General features: G+C 43.0%; 1 protein-coding gene across 1 annotated transcript; it reads left to right on the top strand.

Moving 5' to 3' along the window:
• Positions 1 to 270: 270 nt before the first annotated feature.
• On the top strand, positions 271 to 15906 carry LOC311139488 (terminal nucleotidyltransferase 5B-like; the record flags this gene model as incomplete). The annotated part of the gene is made up of 2 exons (XM_084174371.1): positions 271 to 423; positions 14759 to 15906. 2 exons carry the CDS (start codon positions 271 to 273, stop codon positions 15863 to 15865), a joined length of 1260 nt encoding a protein of 419 aa, XP_084030497.1. The 3' UTR covers positions 15866 to 15906.
• Between the last annotated feature and the right edge of the window lie 7579 nt (positions 15907 to 23485).

Genomic DNA, 23485 nt, shown 5'->3' on the forward strand with positions numbered 1-23485 from the left:
GTGGATAAAGAGTTAAGCGTGTCTTGCATTTTAAACTTAAAGTATTGACAGCAATCACATGTTCATTACCTTGGTGAACGAGGAAACGGACACTGAACATTGTAGGCTATTAGACAGTACCACGATTGACCAAACGCATCCATTCATTATTCCCCCCTGCACTTTTAAAACGCATACCTCAACCGATTGATCCGGGAGTGATACAGCAAGATTAGACTGCCGCATTCATTCCAATATATTTTTACACTTTCTGTTCAGTTCCACATCGCCATGTCAAACGATACGTCGGATCAGAGTAGGCGGTTCTGTGTGCTGTCTTGGGATCAGGTGCATCGTTTGAACACAATCCTCAGAGAAGCAATCCCGATTCACGGCCGCGGAAACTTCCCTACACTCTCTGTCCAACCCCGGCAGATCGTTCAGGTAAAGCGCTTGCGCCACAACTTCCATACTGGGTATACTCTGAATCGCTTCATGTTTTGTGATGTACTGTATGTTAGTATGCCAAGTATGCATGTGCTTTGTTGCAAACAAAATCTCCCTATGGCATATTAAAGTAGTCTATTCTATTCGCCTATATTCTATTGAGAGATGTAACCATGTCTCTGACCAACCTGGTCTCAGAGCATTTCGTATTATTCTGTACGCAATCCGAGATACTCATTTAGTATGATATGTTAAGTTTCGTATGGTATGTATTAATTTGTGGATGTCCATCACCCATTTTGTATGATATGTTACGAATTACAAAATCGTAATATATGTTACGAATATGCAAAACGTACAATATGTTATGGATTTGCAAAATGTATGATATATTACGAATTCTAGCTAGATGGCTAACGTTAGTTAGGCTAGGGGTTAAGTTTAGGATTTAGGTTAAAGGGTTAAGGTTAGAGTTAGCTAAAAGGGTAAGGGGAAGGGTTAGCTAACATGCAAAGTAGCTAAAAAGTATAAGTAGTTAAAGTTGCTAAAATGCTGAAGTTGTCCGTAATAAGATTCGCACTTGCAACCTTTGGGTTGCTTGACGTTCGAGTTATACGCCCACCCATCCACCCCGACCAACCACCCTGCATTCGTTTTAGGCCTTAAGTAACCATCTTTCTTAAGTAACCATACCAAACGTAACATATATCATACTAATTTGAGTGTCTCGGATTTAAATGTAATATGTTACGTCTAGTCTATGAGACCAGGCTGCTCTGACCGACAGAACTGATGCCTATGATACATATGTCTTCACTGTAGCAATAGTCATTCTCTAGTTCAGTTCAAAGTGACCTGAACTCCAACCCTGCCCCATATAGGACCTTTACTGTTGACGTCTACTCTATTCAGTAGTGAGCCCAGAGTAAGCCTCAGTAATAGATGTCCCAAAGGTGTTAACCCATTACTTAACAATAGCCATTGCGTTAACTCTTTGCTTCAATTTAGATTACTTTAACTGTATTTAGGGAAAAGTAGCCTACAGTAATGGGCTGATTCATCCAGTTAACGAAACAGGTCACTTAATTTACTGTGCTGCTACAGCTTATGTTGTGTGTATCTCTCATCAAATCCTTTTGTCATGAATCACCATATATTAATTACCACTGATGAGTCACATTTGACTGGAAGTGTCTTGCATCATTATGTGTCTGTTTCTAATAATATTAGTCCAGGTGGGAGTTTTGATATACTCCACGTTTCTGATATGCACATTGACAATACCTTACCAATTGATGGTGGCAGAAGGCTCTGTAATTTTGTGTCATTAGAGATCAGTGGCGGTCAGTGCCATTTAAGATGAGGGAGGACAAAACATTTTTCATGCGTATGGCCTTATTTCTATTACAGCATATTGGATGACACTCATTCATATTCCATTCACCCAGTTCAATGTAACAGCGATAGGTTTAGGCTACTACTTGAAACTCAAATTTTATCTATACCCATCATGAGGTTGCTACAACCTAGCCTATGAATGAAAGTTTACAACGTAGGTACACACAGGTCGAGAGATACATTTGAGGTCACAGACAGTGACACATGGATAGAAAGTGACATTCAATACTGCCTTGCACACTCTTGCCTGCATCTAGCTGAAATAGGGTGCAATCATTAGTCCAACAATTGCAAACGAGAGTTTCTATTGGACAAATTCAGGTATGTTTATCCCCGTTTTTGTTCCGTTTGCTTCCGTTAAAAAAAAGTTTTTCAACAGAATTGTCGGAAATAATACACCCCTGATCACATGTAAACATAGTTCACTTTCATAGCAGCCACTTTTATGCCTTGTCGCATCTATGCGCTCTACTCCTCTCACATCTTCCCTTCGCTTGTGGACTTCAATGCACAACAAATCAGCTGTATGTGACCAGGTGAAAAAACCTTTCCAAGCCAAATTAGCTAAAGTAACGCCACAGTCAGCATAGCTAATAGAACTAATGCGTTAGTAAACCCGCTACAATCATGCAGTAACGTTACAGTGTACAGTCAGTAAGCAGTTACACCGGCGGGCCCCGGTGGCAATAAATTAGTAATACCAAAAGCTTACCTTGACTTGGAAGAGTTCCAGTGTTGTGTTGGAAAGTCATAGCCAGCTAGATAACATAGCATCTCTCTGTTTGAGCAGGGTGTTTCAGTAGGCTAAACTAGCTAGCTGCATTTGCTAAGTAAGTGAAACTGAAAGTGATTTTCTTTTGACAATCTCTCTCTATTTCTCTCTTGCTTCTCCTTCATTTTGGAAGAAATTAATTTGTCCAAAACTGTTCAACTATTGTCTTTCTCTCTCTTTGAGTCAACTACTCACCACATTTTATACACTGCAGTGCTAGCTAGCTGTAGCTTATGCTTTAATTACTAGATTCATTTTTGATTGGGTGGACAACATGTCAGTTCATGCTGAAAAAGCTCTGATTGGCTGGAGGACGTCCTCTGGAAGTTGTCATAATTACTGTGTAAGTCTATGGAAGGGGGTGAGAACCATGAGCCTCCTAGGTTTTGTATTGAAGTCAATGTACCCAGAGGAGGGCGGAAGCTAGCTGTCCTCTGGCTACACAATGGTGCTACCCTACAGAGTGCTGCTGAGGCTACTGTAGACCTTCTTTGCAAAATAGTGTGTTTTAATCAATTATTTGGTGACGTGTTTATATTTAGTATAGTTTTATCTAAAAAGGATAACTTTTTTAAATGTTTTACAATTTACATTTTTATTAAATTCACTGAGGAGGATGGTCCTCCTCTGAGGTGCCTCCACTGTTAGAGATCTTCTGCTATTGATGGTTTTAGGACCCCTGAGTGGTAGTCGGACATCTGATTTCAAAAGTTCCCTTATTGGCCAGCGTCCCTGAAATATCCCCTAGGTCCTACACCTAGCTTATACCACAAAAGGTGAAACTAATTTACTTCAATTAATGGTATACCCACAGAACTATAATGAGATTCTATTTATATGGGTATACCTTCCAGATTCCAAGCAACTACAGACAGTTGATGCTCCCTGATATCTGGGGGGACCAGACAGTGCCTTCTGTCCAGGTCTCTCTTGAAAAATAGATTTTCTCAATGAGACTAACCTGGTTAAATAAATAATCTAGACTGGCCAGTACAAGTATCTCCCTGCTGTAACTCTATCTCCAGCCCCCGTCTGCTGGTTTTCATTAATGTCCCTCTCTACATCAGACATGTTTTTATGCATGGGATGAACGGTGGTTATGTAATTGAAAGATCATGCCAGCTGGTTTTAACAATCAACATATTGATTTGACTGACAGTTATGTAGTTAGTCATGATTAATTCATCCAGGATTTCTGGAGGTTGTAGTGGTTGTTATGTTCAACCTTCATGATGAATGTTTGATTGACTATGCAGGTGCTGTTCCATAGTTCAGGATGTAATTTTCCCAGCCTGACTTTCATAACAACCCCATTTGCTTGCTGATATAGTTACCAATAAACTGGACACACTTCAGTTCTGTTCAAACAAAAACTTCACATTTTCCTCTATAAGCCTCTTCTGAAGAAAAGTACCTGTAATGACAAACCTGAATGAGGCTCTGAGGATCAGCTTTTTCAGACTTTATTATGGCACCACTCATAGGCATAGATTAATTGTTACCCAACAGTGTTTTGGGAACATAAGTTTGACAGCATTTCTGCTGTGAGTGTCAACATACTATTCAAATAATGTGTTGACAATACAGTGTTTATGCCATATTGTCATCTGCACTTGCCATTTGCCAGCAGCTATAGCATCCTAATGTCAGGAGCGTTTTTTTGTGATTGAGGAACCCTTTAGAATATTCTGACACAGAAGTTGGAGCAGCTTCCTGGTTCTCTATGGACAGGCTGGCAGGGAGAATATTACTGTGTGATTTAACCAACATTTTGGTTATATATATATATATATATATATATATATAACTACTAATTGACCAAAATCTGTTCAATTATTTGAATTCCATTTTGTAATAAAAAAAATTGGTGAGCTCAATGAGCACACATTGCGCAGTTTCTCTGGAGATAAATCAGATCAAGGCCAAACTGTGTGATGTAGTAGGGACGTTTCCGACAGGCCAATGCAATTTAGCGCAGAAAACGTGGTAATTAACTACAATGACCATCATTCATTGCGCGTGTGTGTGAATTCTTAACCATAATTTACTCGCACGACTTTAATCAAATATTTCAGTTGTATCACATTTGTTTTATTTGACTATTTCATTCCAAGTCATCTCATCTCTATAGAACTGCTGTCAATTTGAGAAGTTCTTAAAAGTAATAATGCATACTTTTATAAGTGATAAGCAGTAATGGGCAGTCACTACAGTACCATCACTTTTATTAATTGTTTTATTCTGTATTTGAGAATTCAACCCACATAATGCATTTAATGTTTAAAAAAATAATCTAAAGCGAAAACCGTGATTCTTTTTTAATAACCAAACCGACCTCAAAAAGCGCTAATCACTCAGCACTACTGTGCAGTGCATTCTTGGCCAGTATGCCTAGAGTATGGGGGTACATTTGCTCATTGTACCCACCCCCAAAAAACGGTTTGTTTTTAACAGCCATCACAGGAAGTCAAGCATGATGATAATAATGATGACAGAACACTGAGTTTGTATTTAGAATTTCGTGGTCGCACATTGAGATTCGTGGTTGCAAGTACGATTCGCTAATGTGTAATTTAATGTCATAAGCTTGTATCATGACGTGTGAAAACATTTACAACGGTCGCAAACTTGTACTTTGACATACATTCAATAAGATTTGGAAGCATAATTTATTTCCAGAATTAGTCCATTTACGACTATGAATATTCTGCTGTGAATCAAAAATACACTTGCAGATTGTTTTATCTGCGCAGGCTCTGAGTTGTCACGTTACCAAGAGATTTGTAAGCTTGTAGAAAGTTTTGTACGTTTGTAGAAAGAGATTTGCACGTTTTAAAAAAGAAACTGGTTTGAGCGTGTTTGGCGGCAGGACCTTTTACTCCTGACCAATCGGCCAAAACTACAGCTGACTATTGCTGTATCAATCAAATCTCAGGAAGTAGCTTGAAGAGAAGTAATTTCTATAAAGTAATGTTACGGCCTGAAGTACTAGAATAAAACTATCTACTTGAAGGTGGTAATCTGTTTTGTGTGCATACATTTTTTGTTGTGAAAAGGCATTACAGTGCTTTGTTTAACATGTGAAATACAATGGTACATTTCAGATTAAATTGACAGCAGATAATGTTAGCTAGCTAGCTGGCTTCTGACATTCATCCTAGCTTTACTATCAACTGGCTAGCTTCATCAGGCAGCTTTAGATGCAAGGGGAAAACAAATATATTTGCTAGTTAACCATCTGATTGATGAAGTTGATTATAAATGCCATTAGCTAGCTGTCAACATGTAGCTAGCAAACGTTAGCTAAATTAAAACTGCTGGGGGAAAATCTCCCATCACCATCACTGTAGCTAATAATGTTAGGTTTCTAGAAAAGAGACTTGTTACTGACTTTTGTACACTTTTTGTCAAACTACTTCGTTCCACTGCCTGTTTATTGATTAATTGGTGACTGAAGAAGTTGGCAAGAGATATGACCCTCATGCAAATGGCCTGTATTGTTTTTGTATAATTTGGCTGAATAGCCTTGTGCTCATTTTACGAGTGTTTAATTAGCCAAATTACTGACTGACTAGGCTTATTCTTATTCATGTTTTTGTTGTTATTGCATCCCACGAGGGAGTAAGATCATTAGAAAGCAGAATGGTGCCAGACAACCACAGGACCCTTGAGGTATTACAGTCAATGCTTATGAACTGAATTGTGTATGTGAATTGCCCATTTATATCAATGACCCTAACAAAATGGTTGGTTTGTTCAGCAACATGTGCAGTAAACGCTAATACTGCTTTGGTGATGAAAGGTACATAATGTATGTCATCTACTCATCAGGCCTCTGCATGCTGTGACATGCGCCTAGATGGTGACATATCTGCTTCCAGCTGCCTGACTAAATACTGGGGCCTTCAGTGGTACCTTACCTGACTACAGCAAGAGTCTTTATCTCTGTCTCGTAGCCATTTAACATGTCAACATGTATTTTAAGTAACCACTCATTCATACAAACTGCTACAGACACAATAACGGACTTATATTCACTTGTCTATTTGTCCTGTTCTTCAGGCTTGTCTGGGATATATATTTTAGTTGGCACACCTGTGTCTTAAATACATGACAAAATGTATTCACCCTGGACATGAGACTTGCATTGATTTTAGACCTTTTGCAGTCATGGAAAATGTATTGTTTTGTAACAACTTGAAAATGAACATGAGTAGTTTATACAAAACTTTGTTTGGTGATTGTCGTGACATGACTTTCATTAATATGATGACTGTTATTTATCGAATCAACTAACTATGTTTAATTGTTATTCGATTTAAATTAATAATGTAACAATTAACTCATTAGGATTTGGGGCACCACGGAAGAAGTTGTTTATAGAGTTACCATCTCATGAATTAAACTCTAAAGGTCTTTACCTATCAATATGTATAAAACAGTCAACGTATGAATCATTACCTCTTATCAGTCTCATTCTGAACGGTCGCAGACTTCTTGGATCTGCACAAACCCCAGCTTTACTTATGATTCAGTACTACCCAAATTGGTTTAATTATTTATTTACTTGCTAACTAAATAATAACACAGAATAACATACACACTTAATACATGAGGAAAAAGTCCCTAGCGGACTAACAACAACATGACTGCTTGGTTATCAAAAGAGGGAGGGGTAGAGAGAGAGACAGAGCGAAAGAGACTCTTATCGTTGATACATTTGGAAACTACCCTCAAAGTAATCATAATACTTTTCTCACGAACCACCGCCCGTTTGGAGTAAGAAATCATGAATGTCTTTACGTGTAGGTGTCTTTGTTCGTCGTCGATTTAAACCCAGCCTTCTTAAAAGGGGGTTTTAGTGGTGTAAGGCTCTTGTTGTCCATCAGAGGTCACAATGTCCTTCTTAGTTGTCTTGGTTTGGAGTGGAGTCTTTCTTCAGAGCAGATACTCAGCTGTACCAGTGATTGTCTGAGAGGGGATTTTCTCCTTCCCAGCTTTTGTGGTTAGTCAGAGTTTGAACCACTTTACACGCACAGCTGCAGCCTGGCAATGTTTGGGTCTAGTCTGGGAGTTGATCTTCTTCACCTTGTGTTAAGGTTTAATGTTCCAACCATTTTTCAGACGTGTAGACCACCGTCTCACGTCTTTCTGGTCTTTCAAGCCTTTATGCACTCTTGGTAAAAGGGGCATTCCATCATGCTGACACAATCTCTGAGCTCACTCGGGGCGTGGCTACTGACTGGTCCAAAGTATCATAAAAACTATGATCTCGTTAGAAAACTAAAATCACATTCCTATCTTAACAAACATACACTCATAATTTTTCATAAATCATGTACAAGATATTCCCCTCCTGCCTAATTTACGACCGAGTGTTAAGGTGTCAAAACCGGCCTGGTCCCCCCTCTCCTCTTCTGTGGGTGAGAGGGTGTCTGGCTATTGTCAGCCATTGCCAAGCTGGTCTGAGGCCTTAGATCCTCACACAGGACAGTCATCAACCTTGGAAGGATTCTGCAAGTTGCAACCCACCACAAGAATGGCCAGGGGATGTCCTGGTTGGGGATAGTCGTTCCGGACCCGTCGTCCGGTTGTCCAGGCTGGTAGATCTAGGCAGTAACTTAGGCAGATGTTAACAATGCACAACAATCACAAAAGACATTACATTTCTTCCGCAAATGAGCGTCATTGTGGCACTAACTGGTGGTTATATGGGGAAGCTCTATCACTTCCTAAGTCAAAGAAAAGGAAGTAAAAATTAAGAATAAAAACACAAATAAAAAGATGTACAAAATATAGTTACCACACCTTAATCATCTAATTGTACTGTATTCTATATTTACATTTACATTTTTGTCATTTAGCAGACGCTCTTATCCAGAGCGACTTACAGTTAGTGAGTGCATACATTATTTTGTTTTATTCCCCGTGGGAATCGAACCCACAACCCTGGCGTTGCAAACACCATGCTCTACTAACTGAGCTACATCCCTGCCGGCCATTCCCTCCCCTACCCTGGACGACGCTGGGCCAATTGTGCACCGCCCCATGGGTCTCCCGGGCGCGGCCGGCTACGACAGAGCCTGCGCCACTCGGGAGACATATATGGACTATATACGTCCACGGTCTTGGCTAAATTACTCTACAGTGGCTTGCAAAAGTATTCATCCCCCTTGGCGTTTTTCCTATTTTGTTGCATTACAACCTGTAATTTAAATGGATTTTATTTGGATTTCATGTAATGGACATACACAAAATAGTCCAAATTGGTGAAGTGAAATGAAAAAAATAACTTGTTTAAAAAAGATTCGAACAAATTAATAACGGAAAAGGGGTGTGCATACAGTTGAAGTCTGAAGTTTACATACACCTTAGCCAAATACATTTTAAACTCAGTTTTTCACAATTCCTGGTCAGTTAGAATCACCACTTTATTTTAAGAATGTGAAATGTCAGAATAATAGTAGAGAATTATTTATTTCAGCTTTTATATTTCATCACCCAGTGGGTCAGAAGTTTACATACACTCAATTAGTATTTGGTAGCATTGCCTTTAAATTGTTTCACTTGGGTCAAACGTTTCCGGTAGCCTTCCACAATCTTCCCACAATAAGTTGGGTGAATTTTGGCCCATTCCTCCTGACAGAGCTGGTGTAACTGAGTCAGGTTTGTAGGCCTCCTTGCTCGCACACGCTTTTTCAGTTCTGCCCACAAATGTTCTATAGGATTGAGGTCAGGGCTTTGTGATGGCCACTCCAATACCTTGACTTTGTTGTCCTTAAGCCATTTTGCCACAACTTTGGAAGTATGCTTGGGGTCATTGTCCATTTGGAAGACCCATTTGCGACCAAGCTTTAACTTCCTGACTGATGGCTTGAGATGTTGCGTCAATATATCCACATAATTTTCCTTCCTCATGATGCCATCTATTTTGTGAAGTGCACCAGTCCCCCGTTCTTCACGGTTGGGATGGTGTTCTTCGGCTTGCAAGCACCCCCTTTTTCCTCCAAACATAACGATGGTCATTATGGCCAAACAGTTCTATTTTTGTTTGATCAGACCAGAGGACATTTCTCCAAAAAGTACGATCTTTGTCTCCATGTGCAGTTGCAAACCGTAGTCTGGCTTTTTTATGGTGGTTTTGGAGCAGTGGCTTCTTCCTTGCTGAGCAGCCTTTCAGGTTATGTCGATATAGGACTCGTTTTACTGTGAATATAGATACTTTTGTACCTGTTTCCTCCAGCATCGTAACAAGATCCTTTGCTGTTGTTCTGGGATTGATTTGCACTTTTCGCACTAAAGTACGTTCATCTCTAGGAGACAGAACGCGTCTCCTTCCTGAGCGGTATGACGGCTGCGTGGTCCCATGGTGTTTATACTTGCGTACTATTGTTTGTACAGATGAACGTGGTACCTTCAGGCGTTCCAAAGGATGAACCAGACTTGTGGAGGTCTACCATTTATTTTTCTGAAGTCTTGGCTGATTTCTTTTGATTTTCCCATGATGTCAAGCAAAGAGGCACTGAGTTTGAAGGTAGGCCTTGAAATACATCCACAGGTACACCTCCAATGGTCTCAAATGATGTCAATTAGCCTATCAGAAGCTTCTAAAGCCATGACATCATTTTATGGAATTTTCCAAGCTGTTTAAAGGCACAGTCAACTTAGTGTATGTAAACTTCTGACCCACTGGAATTGCGATACAGTGAAATAATCTGTCTGTAGACAATTGTTGGAAAATTACTTATGACTTGCCAAAACTATAGTTTGTTAACAAGAAATTTGTGGAGTGGTTGAAAAACTAGTTTTAATGACTCCAACTGAAGTGTATGTAAACTTCCGACTTCAACTGTATATACCACCAGCGGAGCATACTTCTCTGATCTGGAGAGATCGCAGGTAGTTGGTCAGAAGGCTCTGGCGGTCCTTGGATATTCTCTCTGTAGCACCAGTAGAGAGATGGATAGAGGTACAGAATGCAATTTAAAGAGAGCAAGAGTTAACATTTACATTGTTGATTATTGAGGACTATAAGGGTGCCTTCCAATCAGACACATGGATGCGTAAAAGACACATCACCCCAATGACATTCAAAGGGAGGAGTCAGTTGGGGGAGAGGCTTGTGTTGTGCTGTCCATAAGAAAAGTTGCAAAGACTATCCTTCAACCAATTAAAAACGTAGAACAGCTTTTTTCCCGACCAAACAGCTGCGTTGGACATGCGTTTCATGCATTTTGGTTTGAAGGCAGCCTTCCTCTGTGGTTCAAGTTGTATCTTCATGTCTGTAACTTCGGCTCTCATTTCCCCCTAAGCACTCAGCCCCTCACCCTTGACCTCCCATTGGCCCAGGGCCTCCTGCCAAAACCTCTGAGTCTCTTTGACAGGGAGTTCCTCCATGAGTAGACATGTTTATGGTGCATATGGCTTCTCCACTCCTCATATTAGTGGCATATTTTGTATACTGAACAAAAATGTACATGCAACATGCAACAATTTCAAAGATTTTACTGAGTTACAGTTCATATAAGGAAATCAGTCAATTTAAATACATTCATTAGGCCCTAATCTATGGATTTCACATGACTGGGAATACAGATATGCATCTGTTGGTCACATACAGAATACCTTTAAAAAAAGGTAGGGGCGTTGATCAGAAAACCAGTCAGTATCTGGTGTGACCCCCATTTGCCTCATGCAGCGCGACACATCTCCTTCGCATATAGTTGATCAGGCTGTTGATTGAGGCCTGTGGAATGTTGTGCCACTCCTCTTCAATGGCTGTGCGAAGTTGCTGGATATTGGCGGGACACGTCGATCCAGAGCACCCCAAACAGAGCACCCCAAACATGCTCAATGGGTGACAGGTCTGGTGAGTATGCAGGCCATGGAAGAACTGGGACATTTTCAGCTTCCAGGAATTTTGTACAGATCCTTGCGACATGGGGCCGTGCATTATCATGCTGAAACATGAGGTGATGGCGGCGGATGAATGGCACGACAATGGGCCTCAGGATCTCGTCACGGTATCTCTGTGCATTAAAATTGCCATCAATAAAATGCAATTGTGTTTGTTGTCCGTAGCTTATGCTTCCCCATACCATAACCCCACCACTAACATGGGGCACTCTGTTCACAACGTTGGCATCAGCAAACCGCTCGCCCACACAATGCCAAACACGCTGTCTACCATCTGCCCGGTACAGTTGAAACCGGGATTCGTCCGTGAAGAGCACACTTCTACAGTGGCCATCGAAGGTGAGCATTTGCCAACAGAAGTCGGTTATGACGCCGAACTGCAGTCAGGTCATGACCTTTGTGAGAACGACGAGCACGCAAATGAGCTTCCCTGAGACTGTTTCTGACGGTTTGTGCAGAAATTCTTTGGTTGTGCAAACCCACCGTTTCAACAGCTGTCCGGGTGGCTGGTCTCAGATGATCTCGCAGGTGAAGAAGCCGGAGGTTGAAGTCCTGGGCTGGAGTGGTTACAAGTGGTCTGCGGTTAAGAGGCCGGTTGGACGTACTGCTAAATTCTCTTAAACGACGTTGTAGGTGGCTTATGGTAGAGAAATTAACATTCAATTCTCTGGCAACAGCTCTGGTGGACATTCCTGCAGTCGGCATGCCAATTGCACACTCCCTTAACTTGAGACATCTGTGGCATTGTGTTGTGTGACACAACTGCACATTTTAGAGTGGCCTTTTATTGTCCCCAGCACAAGGTGCACCTGTGTAATGATCATGCTGTTTAATCAGCTTCTTGATTGCCACACCTGTGAGGTGGATGGATTATCTTGGCAAAGGAGAAATCTCACTAACAGGGATGTAAACACATTTGTGCACAACATTTGAGAGAAATAAGCTTATGGAAAATGTCTGGGATATTTTATTTCAGCTCATGAAACATGGCACTTTACATATTGCCTTTATATTTTTGTGTGTGACTTACTGACATGGAGTACTGGTAGCAGGCCTCAACCTGGATGAAGGGAAATGTCCTGCAGGAATCCTGCCTAGGCATATGGTTGTATCTACAGTATCTCCATCAGGCTCCTGTAAATCAGATGACAAACCTGCATAGATTAACAAAATGAAATGGTACCTGTATTTACTCAATTGAAGTCATGACAGCCACAGGTTGTTGTTTTTTACACAGGAGTGTACAGGTTTTTGTTCCAGCACTTCACTAACACCTCATTCAACTAACTGTGGTCGAAATTGAACAAAAACTTGCACACAGTTCAGTCCCCTGGGTGTAGAAATCACCCACGTCTGTATTATTGAATGAGCTTCCCAAGTTACAAGCTTACAATTGCATGATAGAGAATAATGTGTGGCTATATCTAACCTTGTGAATTAACTCCAAGAACACGTTTCAATTTAGCTAGCTTGCTAATGGCATATATCAACTTTATCAATCAGATGGTTAACTAGCAAATATTATATTTGTTTTACCCCCTCATTTAAAGCTGCCTGATTTTAAGCTAGCCAGTTGATAGTAAAGCTAGGATGGATGTCATTAGCTGCTGTCAATTTCGTATGAAATGTACCATTTGTATTATACATGTTAAACAAATTACTGTTACTTTGTAGAAATTACTTCTCCTCTTCAAGCTACTTCCTGAGATTTGATTGATGGAACAATCCAGCTAATGGTTGCAGCAATACTTGTGAATCTCTTTATACAAAAGTACAAAACTTTTTACAAGCTTACGAATGTCTTGGTAACGTGACAACAGTACGCAGATAAAAAATCTGAGAGTATATTTTTGATTCACAGCAGAATATTAATAGTTGTAAATGGACTTGTAATAATTCTGAAAATAAATCATGCTTGCAAATCTTAGACTTGAAAATGTCAAGTTACAAGTTGGTGACCATTGTTTCATTTTTCACACATGATACAAGCTTGCAACTTTTTATTACACATTTGCGAATCGTACTTGCAACCACGAATCTCAATGTGTGACCACGAAATTCAAAATACAAACTCACAGGGTTCTGTCATTATAATCCCATACATAATACGTTGCATGGACTCCCTCAGTGGTCTTGTAGCGTGTCAACCATTTTAAGCCGTGGGCTTCCTGGTCTGAGGTGAATTTCGTCACGAGGCTTTTTATGCACTAGGGGGATAAGGGGGGCGTTCCATCAAGTTTGTGCTCATCTGAGCGTGGCCACTGACTGAGAACAAATCAATATGGAAAACAATCATCTCATCTAGAATGCTAAAGTCACATTGTTATCTTCACAAAAGTATTATTATACTTAATCATTCGTTTTATACAACAATTAGATGCAAACCTCATAACTGGGAAGTGTACACCCCCAGAGATAGTTATGTTGTAACACCGTCTTTAATGACATCACAACATAGTAACGAATTTGACATGATTGTTCTTTAAGTCCCCACGAACTATTTCCCACATTCTTTTAAGTAGGAATATTGTTTCATTATCCACTTTTGGATGTTGGAGTCTTGACGGGAAGACTTCCTTTGTCTCACAGGGAAATTCCCTCTCCGAATACTGCATGGCACGGAAAATAACGTTTCTGCAAGGAATTTACGACCGGTCATAAAACTGGCCCCCAGGAAAGAGGGTGTTCAAACCTTTGCCTAGCCGGCATCTTTGATCCTCAGCCCATGAGGGCAAGTCATGACACTCTTCTGCTCTCCATCTGGGCCTGTTAGGTTCCATTCAAACTGATGGCGGTGATGATGAAATGTACTTTTGTGAGCAGTGTATTGATCTCTGCCTAGTGCTTACACAGCCTATTGACTTTTCCAGAGGCCCATGTTGGAACTTATCGGGAAATGTCTCAAGATGTTTACTTGAGTCTTTGCAGGTTCCAGCGTGTGTGCGTGCGTGTGTGTGTGCATGCGTGTGTGTGTGTGCGTGCGTGTGTGTGTGCGTGCGTGTGTGTGCGCGTGTCTGTTCTTTGGTTGAATAATGTTGGCGAGGAGGCAGGTGGTCTGGCTCCAAAGTCAGCACATGTTCCACAAGGGAAAGGCGTGTCTGTCCTGTAAAGGCAACGGGTGCCTTTGGACATAACCAATTACATTTTAATTACTTCTGACATTTATTTTTCTTAATTAAGCATAAAAAGGAATCTATATGAAAGCGTTAGAGTATGACTAATACATACTCTATCTCCTTTACCCAGGTGGTGCGGGCGCGGCTGGAGGAGAGGGGCGTGTCCGTACGGGATGTGAGGCTGAACGGCTCTGCAGCCAGCCACGTGCTCTACCAGGACACTGGCATGGGCTACAAGGACCTGGACCTGATCTTCGGCGTGTCTTTGAAGGACGACCAGGCTTTCCGGCTGGTCAAGGACGTGGTAATGGACTGCCTGTTGGACTTCCTACCAGCGGGGGTCAGTAAGGAGCGCATCTCACCGCTGACCCTCAGAGAGGCCTACGTGCAGAAGCTGGTGAAAGTATGCAACGACACAGACCGGTGGAGCCTCATCTCGCTGTCCAACAACACGGGCAAGAACGTGGAGCTCAAGTTTGTGGACTCTCTCAGGCGGCAGTTTGAGTTCAGCGTGGACTCCTTCCAGATTGGCTTGGACTCACTGCTGCTGTTCGACCACTGCTCGGAGACGGCCATGTCCGAGAGCTTCCATCCCACCGTAATGGGGGAGAGTGTGTATGGGGACTATGAGGGGGCCATGGGGCACCTGTGTCAGCGCATCATCGCCACGCGCAGCCCCGAGGAGATCCGAGGCGGGGGGCTTCTTAAGTACTGCCACTTGCTGGCGCGGGGGTTCAGGCCCATCTGCGAGACGGAGATGAAGGCTATGCAGCGCTACATGTGCTCGCGCTTCTTCATCGACTTCTCTCACATCTGCGAGCAGCAGCGTAAACTGGAGGCCTACCTGCAGAACCACTTTGCCGGCATGGAGCACAAGCGCTACGAGTGCCTGATGACTCTGCACCATGTGGTGAACGAAAGCACTGTGTGTCTGATGGGCCATGAGCGCCGCCAGACGCTCGGTCTCATCTCCATGTTGGCACTGCGGGTGCTGGCTGAGCAGAACGCCATCCCCACGGTGACCAACGTCACCTGCTTCTACCAGCCCGCACCCTACGTACGTGACATCAACTTCAGCAATTACTACATAGCACAGGTGCAGCCACAGCCACCGCTAGTTCACTACAGTAACTCTCACCATACTTGGCTGCACTGTAACTTAGATAACAAGCATGTGCAGGGCAGAGGTGGATGTGGCATCCAATGTTTCTCTCCACTGGGTTGGAGAGAGGAGTGAGGAGAAGGGCTCGGCGGAATGGCAGCATTGCTCTTTGTCTTTCAAAATACAAAAAAATACAAAAAAACTAAACAAATGGAAATGCATCTCTTTGCCAAATGTGACTTGACTGAAACTGTCCTTTACTGCTGGATAATTTGAGGCAATGTTCTCTCAACTATTTGTTTTCTCCTCGCACAACATTTTTAAGGCTGATGGTCCTTTTCACATGTAGCAATAATGTTGGAGTAGTTCCTTATTTAAGTGAGAAATCTTTATGAAGTTAGATTTGTTAAATAAGAAAAGAAAAACATATATTTTGGAGGAAACAAACTATGAAGCTCTATTTTCAGACTGCTGCTTCAGTTGACTTATTTTTTAAACAACATTTACAGGACCAAAGATTTATTTTGTTGTTCAGAACAGAAGGTATTATTGTGATTCGAAGTGCCTAAAACTATCTGAGCAATTTACAGAAACGCCTCTAAAGTGAGAGTTGTGCTTTTTAAAGACGTTTGTGTTGCCTAGATTACTCCAAATCTCATTTCAGGGACAGAGGCATTCATCTTCATGCGATAGAAATAAATAAATAAACTCCCTATCCTTGTGTTTTTTTTATTCCGAAATATGTGTGTTGTAAGAATAGCCTGTGTAAATGGGAAAGAAAGGCCTTGATACCAAAACATCTCTTGATGGCCTTGAAATGAATTAGATCAACCTCCTAGGTTATGGATCCTGTAATATGTTGTGCATGCATCTTTAACTACCCATAAAGTGATAGGAATTCTACACCATAGAAACTGTGGGGACTGTAAGTTGTTCTAGATAATAACTAAAATTCAGCCTAGAGGGTAATGTAGCTTTCATTATCTTGATGACATACTGACAACTAAGACAGCCTAGACCAGTTCCAGGAATTAGCCCTTGGAAAAGCATAGTGTCCGTTGAGTAAGTGCCACTTCTTAAACTGGGCCTGTAGGATCCATTACAATCCGAGGACATAAACCATAAGGAGGCCTTTCTAAAGCACAATGGCCTTTCTCTGGTGTGATACTAAAGCTTTGACACAAAGGCCGGTTTGTTCTCCCACCCATGTTGCCAGTGGAAACGGAATCCTGTTTGCTTGAATAATGCCATATCCATGTCATTTTGCTTGTGTAAATATCAGAATATGGTTGAGTCACTCTGGTTGAGTGGCCAGCGTGGATAAATGCATGGTAAAATGTGGCGGAGGGAGTGGATGCCCATCTGGAATTGCCATTTACCTCAAAGGATCCCCTCCTTTCGCTTGATTGATACTAGGGAGTATGCATCAATGGTAATATAAAAAACTTACAGAACACTACAAAGTGCAATCATTTAGCTTAAGTTCTCCATATCCAGACATTCCTGAGCTACAGTATACATTGAGCTACAGTATACAGGAGTAGTTTATTGTCACGCCCTGGCTCTGGGGACTCTTAAAAGTTGAGCCAGGGTGTGTAGTGTCTATGTTGTAGTTTCTATGTTTTTGTTCTAGTTCTAGTTTTCAATGTTGGCCAGGGTGGTTCCCAATCAGAGGCAGCTGATTCTCGTTGTCTCTGATTGGGACCCATACTTAGGCAGCCTGTTGGCACTAGTTTATTGTGGGATCTTGATCCGTAAGGTTTGTGTTTAACCCTAGTACTTCACGTATCGTTTATTGTTTTGTTCGTGTGTACTCATTAAAAGAATGTACGCTTATCACGCTGCGCCTTGGTCCGGTTCTTATGACGATCGTAACAGAAGATCCCACCAAGGAAGGACCAAGCAGCGTGTTCAGGAGCAAACGCCGGATAAGGAACTGGAGAAGTTGGCGATGTCCCAGGTGGGCGAATGGTGGTCGTGGGAGGACATGTTCGCGGGCAGAGGGCCATGGGCAAAAGTTAAGGCCCTGGCGAGAGAGGAGGTTCGGCGCCAACTGTGCCGTCGTCGGACAGGCGAGAGGCAACCCCAAGTAATTTTTTTGGGGGGGCACACGGCATGGACGACGGGGCTGCTGGAGGCAGCTACAGGGCGAATTTGCGGACTAGGAGAGGAGGCCACCAGGTTACGGGGGCCATTGGTCATGAGGGGGAAGGAGAGTGTAGAGGCACGGCGAGAGGTACTGGGGTGTGTTACCAGTCCGGTCCGGCCCGTTCCTGATCCCCGCACCAAGCCAGTGGTGTGTGTTCCCAGTACGGTCCGGCCTGTTCCTGTCCCTCGCACCAAGCCTGTGGTGCGCGTCGCCAGCCCGGTCCGGCCTGTTCCTGCTCCCCGCACCAAGCCAGTGGTGCGCGTCGTCAGCCCGTTCCGGCCCGTTCCTGCTCCCCGCACCAAGCCTGTGGTGCGCGTCGCCAGCCCGGTCCGGCCTGTTCCTGCTCCCCGCACCAAGCCAGTGGTGCGCGTCGCCAGCCCGGTCCGGCCTGTTCCTGCTCCCCGCACCAAGCCAGGGGTGCGCGTCGTCAGCCCGGTCCGGCCCGTTCCTGCACCTCGCACCAAGCCTGTGGTGCGCGTCGCCAGCCCGGTCCGGCCCGTTCCTGCTCCCCGCACCAAGCCTGTGGTGCGCGTCGCCAGCCCGGTCCGGCCTGTTCCTGCTCCCCGCACCAAGCCTGTGGTGTGCGTCGCCAGCCCGGCCCGGCCCGTTCCTGCTCCCCGCACCAAGCCATTGGTGCGTGTCGTCAGCCCGGTCCGGCCCGTTCCTGCTCCCCGCACCAAGCCTGAGGTGCGCGTCGCCAGCCCGGCCCGGCCCATTCCTGCTCCCCGCACCAAGCCAGTGGTGCGCGTCGTCAGCCCGGTCCGGCCCGTTCCTGCTCCCCGCACCAAGCCAGTGGTGCGCGTCGTCAATCCGGCACAATCCGCTCCACCGGTGTCCAGTCCAGCTCCGGCCAGACCAGGGGCGCTACGGGGGGGTAGCGAGAGAGTGGTGGTCACGCCCGGAGCCGGATCCGCCTCCGAGGCGGAATGCCCACCCGGCCCCTCCCCTGTTGTGTTTGGTTGGCGCGGTCGCAGTCCGCGCCTTTGGGGGGGGGTACTGTCACGCCCTGGCTCTGGGGACTCTTAAAAGTTGAGCCAGGGTGTGTAGTGTCTATGTTGTAGTTTCTATGTTTTTGTTCTAGTTCGTGTTTTCTATGTTGGCCAGGGTGGTTCCCAATCAGAGGCAGCTGATTCTCGTTGTCTCTGATTGGGAACCATACTTAGGCAGCCTGTTGGCACTAGTTTACTGTGGGATCTTGATCCGTAAGGTTTGTGTTTAACCCTAGGACTTCACGTATCGTTTATTGTTTTGTTCGTGTGTACTCATTAAAAGAATGTACGCTTATCACGCTGCGCCTTGGTCCGGTTCTTATGACGATCGTGACATTTATATTGGTCTTACTGTGAACTGGTCTGCTTATATAAGAGGACATTTACTGTAAATACAGGAGGCTGAATGTAGCCCTCACCAGTCACTGGGCATTGTCTGTACAGTACATAAAATGTGCAAGATAATAATATTGTTCCTATATGACTTGTCCTCGTATAGTGTTAGAGAAACAGAAACATACTAACAGAACTTTAGAGGGTCATGATCATGTCATTCAATTATTATGGGGGCATACATTTTTTTCTGCTCAGGTCGGGGTCAGGAAAAACCCCTGGCCTTAATCGAGGCCTTTTCAAGCAAACAGACATACAGTATTTCAGTGCCTCTGAAAGTTTACAGTTGGCATAATTTGGATTCTTTATCATATCAAGGACAAATATGCCTGCTATTTTCAACATAACCATATTATTTTAGTCCTTCTGTTGAAGTAAGACACAGCTTGTATTCTATGATTTGTGTATAGAGAGTGGTGACCGAGGGTGCAGAATGTCACATGTTCAGGCTCAACTCTTGGCATGTTATTTTTATCCCATTAGTTTGTCAGTCATTATTTTAGGGACACGAAGGCAGCTGCAACCACAGCACTTGCATTGAGTGAGTAGACTTCATGCTGTAGGTGTTTCATAATGCGATGCCCAGATAAAGGAATCACCTTATGGGAATGGCTTTACCGAGTACATATTGGGTAAATAGACATAACACTATGTCATTCTGTGACTCCTCAGACTGGCTTGCACCACATAGGCAAGTGAAGAATAGCCCTTTATTTAAATGAAGGATGGCTCTTGGATGTACAATGGAGAAGTTAACAAACTGTAACGTGTTATCCAAGCACAAATTATTTGGTTGGGTCACCCAAAAAGTTACATATTGCAGCTTTACTAATGATATTCAAATACAGATTTGTGTACTGCATGCATACTGCAAGTCTGCATTATACCTCCACTACTGTCATCCAAGAAACAAACCGTTTCTCAATATTGTTGGTCTGGTCTACTTTGAAGAAGACCGAAACCAAATGGGAACAGAACCTTAGCAAGGTCAAAGTGAATGTGTCACTTGTTTTAGGGCAGTTACTTAAGTGATAATGCCCGAGAAGCTGGTGTTCGGAGGATATATTGGCACAGGTGTTGTTAGGCCCGAGACGAAGTCGAGGGCCGGCAAATCATGCCAATATATCCTCCAAACACTGGCTTCGAGGGCATTTTCACTTTTATTCAATGGGTTACCAACATATTCAAATAATGATTGACATATTTATTTTAACTTTATTTTAATTAATTTATTAATACTATTTCATTCTTCCAGGAGATATAGTCCTGACACAAATCTAGGGTTGCTACCCATGCTGGCTGGTCGTTCATTCTATCGGTTCGGTTCCCAGAGATGCCACCCAGTCTTTAAGTATTTTTGTTCGAAATCTAGGGACACGACCCAGTCATTCGTTCTGAATGTTCCGTTGCCATGATCGCTGGCAACGTTCCTATCCCTTGCTTGCTTGCTTGCTAGCCAACTTTTGCTAACACAGTCACGTCAAAAAGTGCAGCCAGAGTAACAGCAAAGTAGCTGTATTTGCGTTTGTTTAAGCTGTTTTCTAGTGATTTTCTTTGGGATACATCCATAACAATGAGCTAATGATGTGCGATTTCACCTGGCATAGAACATTTGCTCTCTGGCCAGGCCACTGTTCAGAAGAGATAGCCAACTACACAGCTAAGACAATCACTTCAAACTGAAGCTGGAATGACAGCAAATTAGCTGCATTTTGTGTTTTTCTATTGACATTTCTTTGTATATATCCATAAAAATTATGCTGATTCATGATTTCGACTGGCTGAGAAAAGCTGCCAGCCTGTCTGTCTCGTCCCAGCTCCTGACAGGTTCCTTACCATGGAACAGCTAAAGATCGAATTTCAATATTGAAACAATGTTGCAAATGTCGGAGAGATAGACAGCAAGGTTATTACAAATCTCTGCTGTTGAAAACAAAATGCTAGTCTAAAAGAAATGGGAGATGATGTCTGATGCTTTTTACAGTGTAGATCTAGTATATAAATTGCCTGGCTGAGCTGATGAGACAGTGGATTGCGCAGTCAGATGGAACAGAGTAAATAGGCATTTCAACATCATACATTAAGCCGGTGGTAACTTGTGGAATAGACACTGGCTGGAATGCGGTTTTAACCAATCAGCATCCAGGATTAGACCCACCCGTTGTAGTATAAAAATCAGTTACATACTCTATCTGTAACCTGAGTAAGGACACAAAAGAAGACTGCCATGGGCATTCATTCTCCAGCAGCTTGGAGACCTCATTCTAAATTTACAGGAACATGAATAGCCATTTAACCTGGACAAGAAAAGGTGACAAATGCTGATGCCTGCTACCCCCTGTAGCAAGAACTACACAGCTAAGATATGAAAGTAGCCCAGATATGGAAAACCAGACAATTAATGTTTCTTCACATATCTCTCCGTACATCCTCCTTAAAAACTCAGAGTGGGGTCAGCATCTTGTTAATGTCAACCAGGTGAGTGTGTGGGTTCACGAGGGCTTGGTGTGCATGCAATATGTGTTGTCATATGTGTATTTATCGGCTTGTGTACCAGTGGCGGTCGGTGCTGTTTTAAGATTCGTTTTTTTTTTTCTATTACAGGAGCATGTTGGATGACTGTCATTCATATTCTATTCACCCAGCTCAATGTAACATCAATAGTTTTAGGCTACTACATGATACTCATACCTATCATGAGGTTACTACAACCTAGCCTACGAATGAAAGTTGACAATGTAGGTGCAAAGGTCGACAGAAAGAATTGCGTAATCAAGGTGACAGACAGTGACACGTTCAATACCGCCTGCACACTCTTGCTGTATCTAACTAATCTAAGGTGTAATCATTAGTTCAACAGTTACAAATTAGAGTTTCTATTGGACAAATTCAGGTAGGTTTATCCCCATTTCATTCCGTTTGCTTCCATTTAAGAAAGGTTTTTCAACAGAATTGGCAGAATGAATACACCCCGGATCACCGCAAACACAGTTCACTTTCATAGCAGCCACATACAAACAGCATGATCATTTGCTTGATGTATATTTCTTCTCGCATCTACATGCTCTCCTCCTCTCACCTTTTCCCTTCGCTTGTGGACTTCAGTGAACAATACAACAGCTGTCTTTGACCAGGTGAAAAAACATTTCCAAGCCAAACTTTTATACCATAACCAATAACCGCTACACACAGCCTACATTGTCACCATATTAGCTAATGCGTCATAGTCAACATATTAGAACTATTAGAACTAACACGTTAATAAACTCGCTGCAATCAGGCGGGCCCAGGTGGCAATACATTTATACAACCAAACACTTACCTTGACTTGGAAGACTTCCAGTGTTGGAACATAGCATCTATGTCTGTTTGAGCAGGGTGGGTAAGTGAAAGTGAAAAAAATTATATATACAGCTGTGGAAAAAATTAAGAGACCACTGTAATTTTTTCTTAAATCAGCATCTCTACATGTATGACAGCCATTCCATTCCAGCTCTATTCAGTCTATTTCTATCTGCAGCGTTCAGAATGTTTCACATCACTGAATACACAGCAAGTCCATCGAGCATTGGGAGACTGGCAGGATATAGGTGTTTTTCATTAAGATTTGTTATGGTGATCACATGGCCTTTAGCGGAGTGACATCATGATGTAGTAGTTGAAGGGAAACACATGTCACCGCTGAACTGGATGATGGGCCAGACCTGATGGGCCAACTCCAGCTCAGAGACGTCTAGGAGGCGTCTAGGATGGTAGCTTTTCTGATTAACGAATAGGTTTTCCATGGCACCACTTTCTGTCCCCCACCATTTCATCTGTTTGGGATTTTCACTCTATCCTCAGAATAGTTTGAAAGATGGAGACAGTGTGGAACATGCTGTCTCTTAACTATAAACTCTCCTATCTCTGTAATAAACCAACAGATGCTACCGCTCTCACTCAGTAACCAGATGGTCTGAACAGTTTATGTATGTATGTGTGTGTGCACGCCTGTGTCTGTGTGTGTGTTTATGTGTGTGTGCGCGCGCAGTAGGTGATGTCTTCACGCGCGCGGATGTGTGCATGCCTGTGTGTGTCCATCCATCTGTCTGTTTGTGTGTGTGCATGTGTGTGCGTGCGTGTGTGCAGAAGGTGATGTCTGGGCAAGAAATTGATCATCTTGGAGAGAGAGAGATAGGACTGCCCCCTCCACCTCCCCCCTCCACTCTCTCTCAGAGGGGAGCC

This window comes from Coregonus lavaretus (assembly GCF_964263955.1).
Source record: "Coregonus lavaretus genome assembly, chromosome: 13".
Lineage (NCBI taxonomy): Eukaryota > Metazoa > Chordata > Actinopteri > Salmoniformes > Salmonidae > Coregonus > Coregonus lavaretus.